General features: G+C 44.3%; 1 protein-coding gene across 5 annotated transcripts in view; it reads left to right on the plus strand.

Moving 5' to 3' along the window:
* The window catches only part of TMEM19 (transmembrane protein 19), a 26,905-nt gene that overhangs the window by 18,275 nt on the left and 6,796 nt on the right, over positions 1–1,834 (plus strand). For 4 of the 5 annotated variants that reach the window (XM_014586920.2, XM_006146190.3, XM_027770925.1 and 1 more), the window contains exon 6: positions 1,002–1,211. The exons of the other annotated variant lie outside the window; for it this stretch is intronic. In XM_014586920.2, coding sequence (XP_014442406.1) covers positions 1,002–1,211 — 210 coding nt within the window. The remainder of the gene's footprint in view (positions 1–1,001; positions 1,212–1,834) is intronic. 5 annotated transcript variants of the gene reach the window in all.

Genomic DNA, 1,834 nt, shown 5'->3' on the forward strand with positions numbered 1-1,834 from the left:
TCGCTTTCTGTCTCTCTGTCTAATCTGGCGTGCGCATGCACCCTATAGCAAAACTTCTCAAAAAAACCCAAAAAAAACAAAACAAACAGAAAAAAAAACCTAGACCATCTGTCTCCACCGAGCCACTCTGTACTTAGTTAGGATGCCAGGACTTATGGAGGAGGAAGGACTAAGTAGACAGCGGTTTTGGTTTTTGCTGCCTTTTTTTTTTTTTTTTAGAGAGAGATTTTTGCTTTGGGTGTATGTGCTTGCCAGAGAGACAGAGAAACATAAAGTGAAAAATCACCCCCCGAGGGAATGACCATACTGCAGTCCTTTCTCCTCCATTTTCCTCTCGAGGTCTTGGGTATATACACGCCTGGTCTGAGTCTTAAGCTGCTAGTTTTGGAATTCAAACTGCATTCAACCCAGTAGGAGTCGGTGATGCAACCATTACATGTGCCAGTTCCTCTTTTTTTCTTTTTACCAGAGAGAGACCTAGATAGAGAGAGGGGAGAAAGCACCTTTCATGGGGAGTGGTCATGGCACAATCCCTCCTCCCCCATCTCTCCCTGCTTTCAGGATTTTGGGCATGCTTGCACATGGACTGGTAGATTTTTCAAGCCACTGCTGGGTCAGCCATGTGAAATCCAGCTGCTTTAACCACCAGGCCATGAATTGTCCCAGGCTGTGATTTTTTACAACTCATTACAGAGAACCCTTTCTTTTTTTTATGATTTAAAAAAAATTATTTTATTTAACTTTATTTATTCATTTGTTTATTTATTTCAATTTGACTAGAGAGGGATAGCGTGAGAGAGAGAGAGCAAGCAAGCCGCCAGGTCCAGGACTTAAACCACAGTCAGCCATGTGGGAGTCCAATACCCTTAACCACCAAGCCACCTGCCAGCCTCAAGAGAACCCTTTCTTTAAATGAGTCATGTATCAACAGTTTTGCTTTCCTTGACTTTTTGTGTTTGCTGATTGTTAATCATGTGGTTTTATGCATGTTTCTTTTTCAGGGACCAATGGAGGAGTTACAATGGTGGGCCTTGCTTCCAGCCTCCTTGGTGGTACCTTTGTGGGCATTGCATATTTCCTCACGCAGTTGGTTTTTGTGAACGATCTAGACATTTCTGCTCCCCAGTGGCCAATTATTGCCTTTGGTGGTCTAGCTGGATTACTCGGATCAGTTGTAGACTCATACTTAGGGGCTACAATGCAGTTTACAGGTAGGAATATTCCCTTCTTAGTACAGTGTATTGGTGTATTCAAGAAATAGGGAAGAGGGCCAGCAGGTAGCGTGGTGGCTAATGTGATAGGATCCCACAAAGCCAACTGCATGGTTTGAGTACTGCACCTGGCAGCTTGAGAAACACGTGAGCTTGTGTGGCTGTGTGCCCAAAATTCTGACAGGAAGGAGAAATGGGAGGAAAAGGGATTACAGCATGGGCATTCCCCATCTGGAAGGATGCTTTCTTACTCCACCGCACTCTCCATGTCCCTCCGGCAAGCAGATGCACCTTCTGGCGAAATTTAAAAAAGAAAAAACAGAAAAGAAAAGAAAGAACTAGAGAAAAGGGGAAAAAAAAAAAAAAAAAAAGACATGACTCAAGAAGTAGGATATCTTCTAAATTGTATTTATTTTTTTACTCATGATAGAGCACATGCACATGACAAAGAAAGAGAGTGAGAGAGGAGCGTGCTCCCCAGGGGCTGGTCGTGCCCCGATGCCCTTCCTCCAGTTCTCAAGCCTGTTGACTCCTGGGCACTAGGGTGTATGCACAGTGTGTTGCCGCCGATTCAGCTGTGATTCCAGTAGTGGTTGTCATGGGGATCCGACTTCTCATGAGGC

The sequence above is a fragment of the Tupaia chinensis genome, unplaced genomic scaffold (genome assembly GCF_000334495.1).
Source record: "Tupaia chinensis unplaced genomic scaffold, TupChi_1.0 Scaffold000168_1, whole genome shotgun sequence".
In the NCBI taxonomy this organism is placed as follows: Eukaryota; Metazoa; Chordata; class Mammalia; order Scandentia; family Tupaiidae; genus Tupaia; species Tupaia belangeri.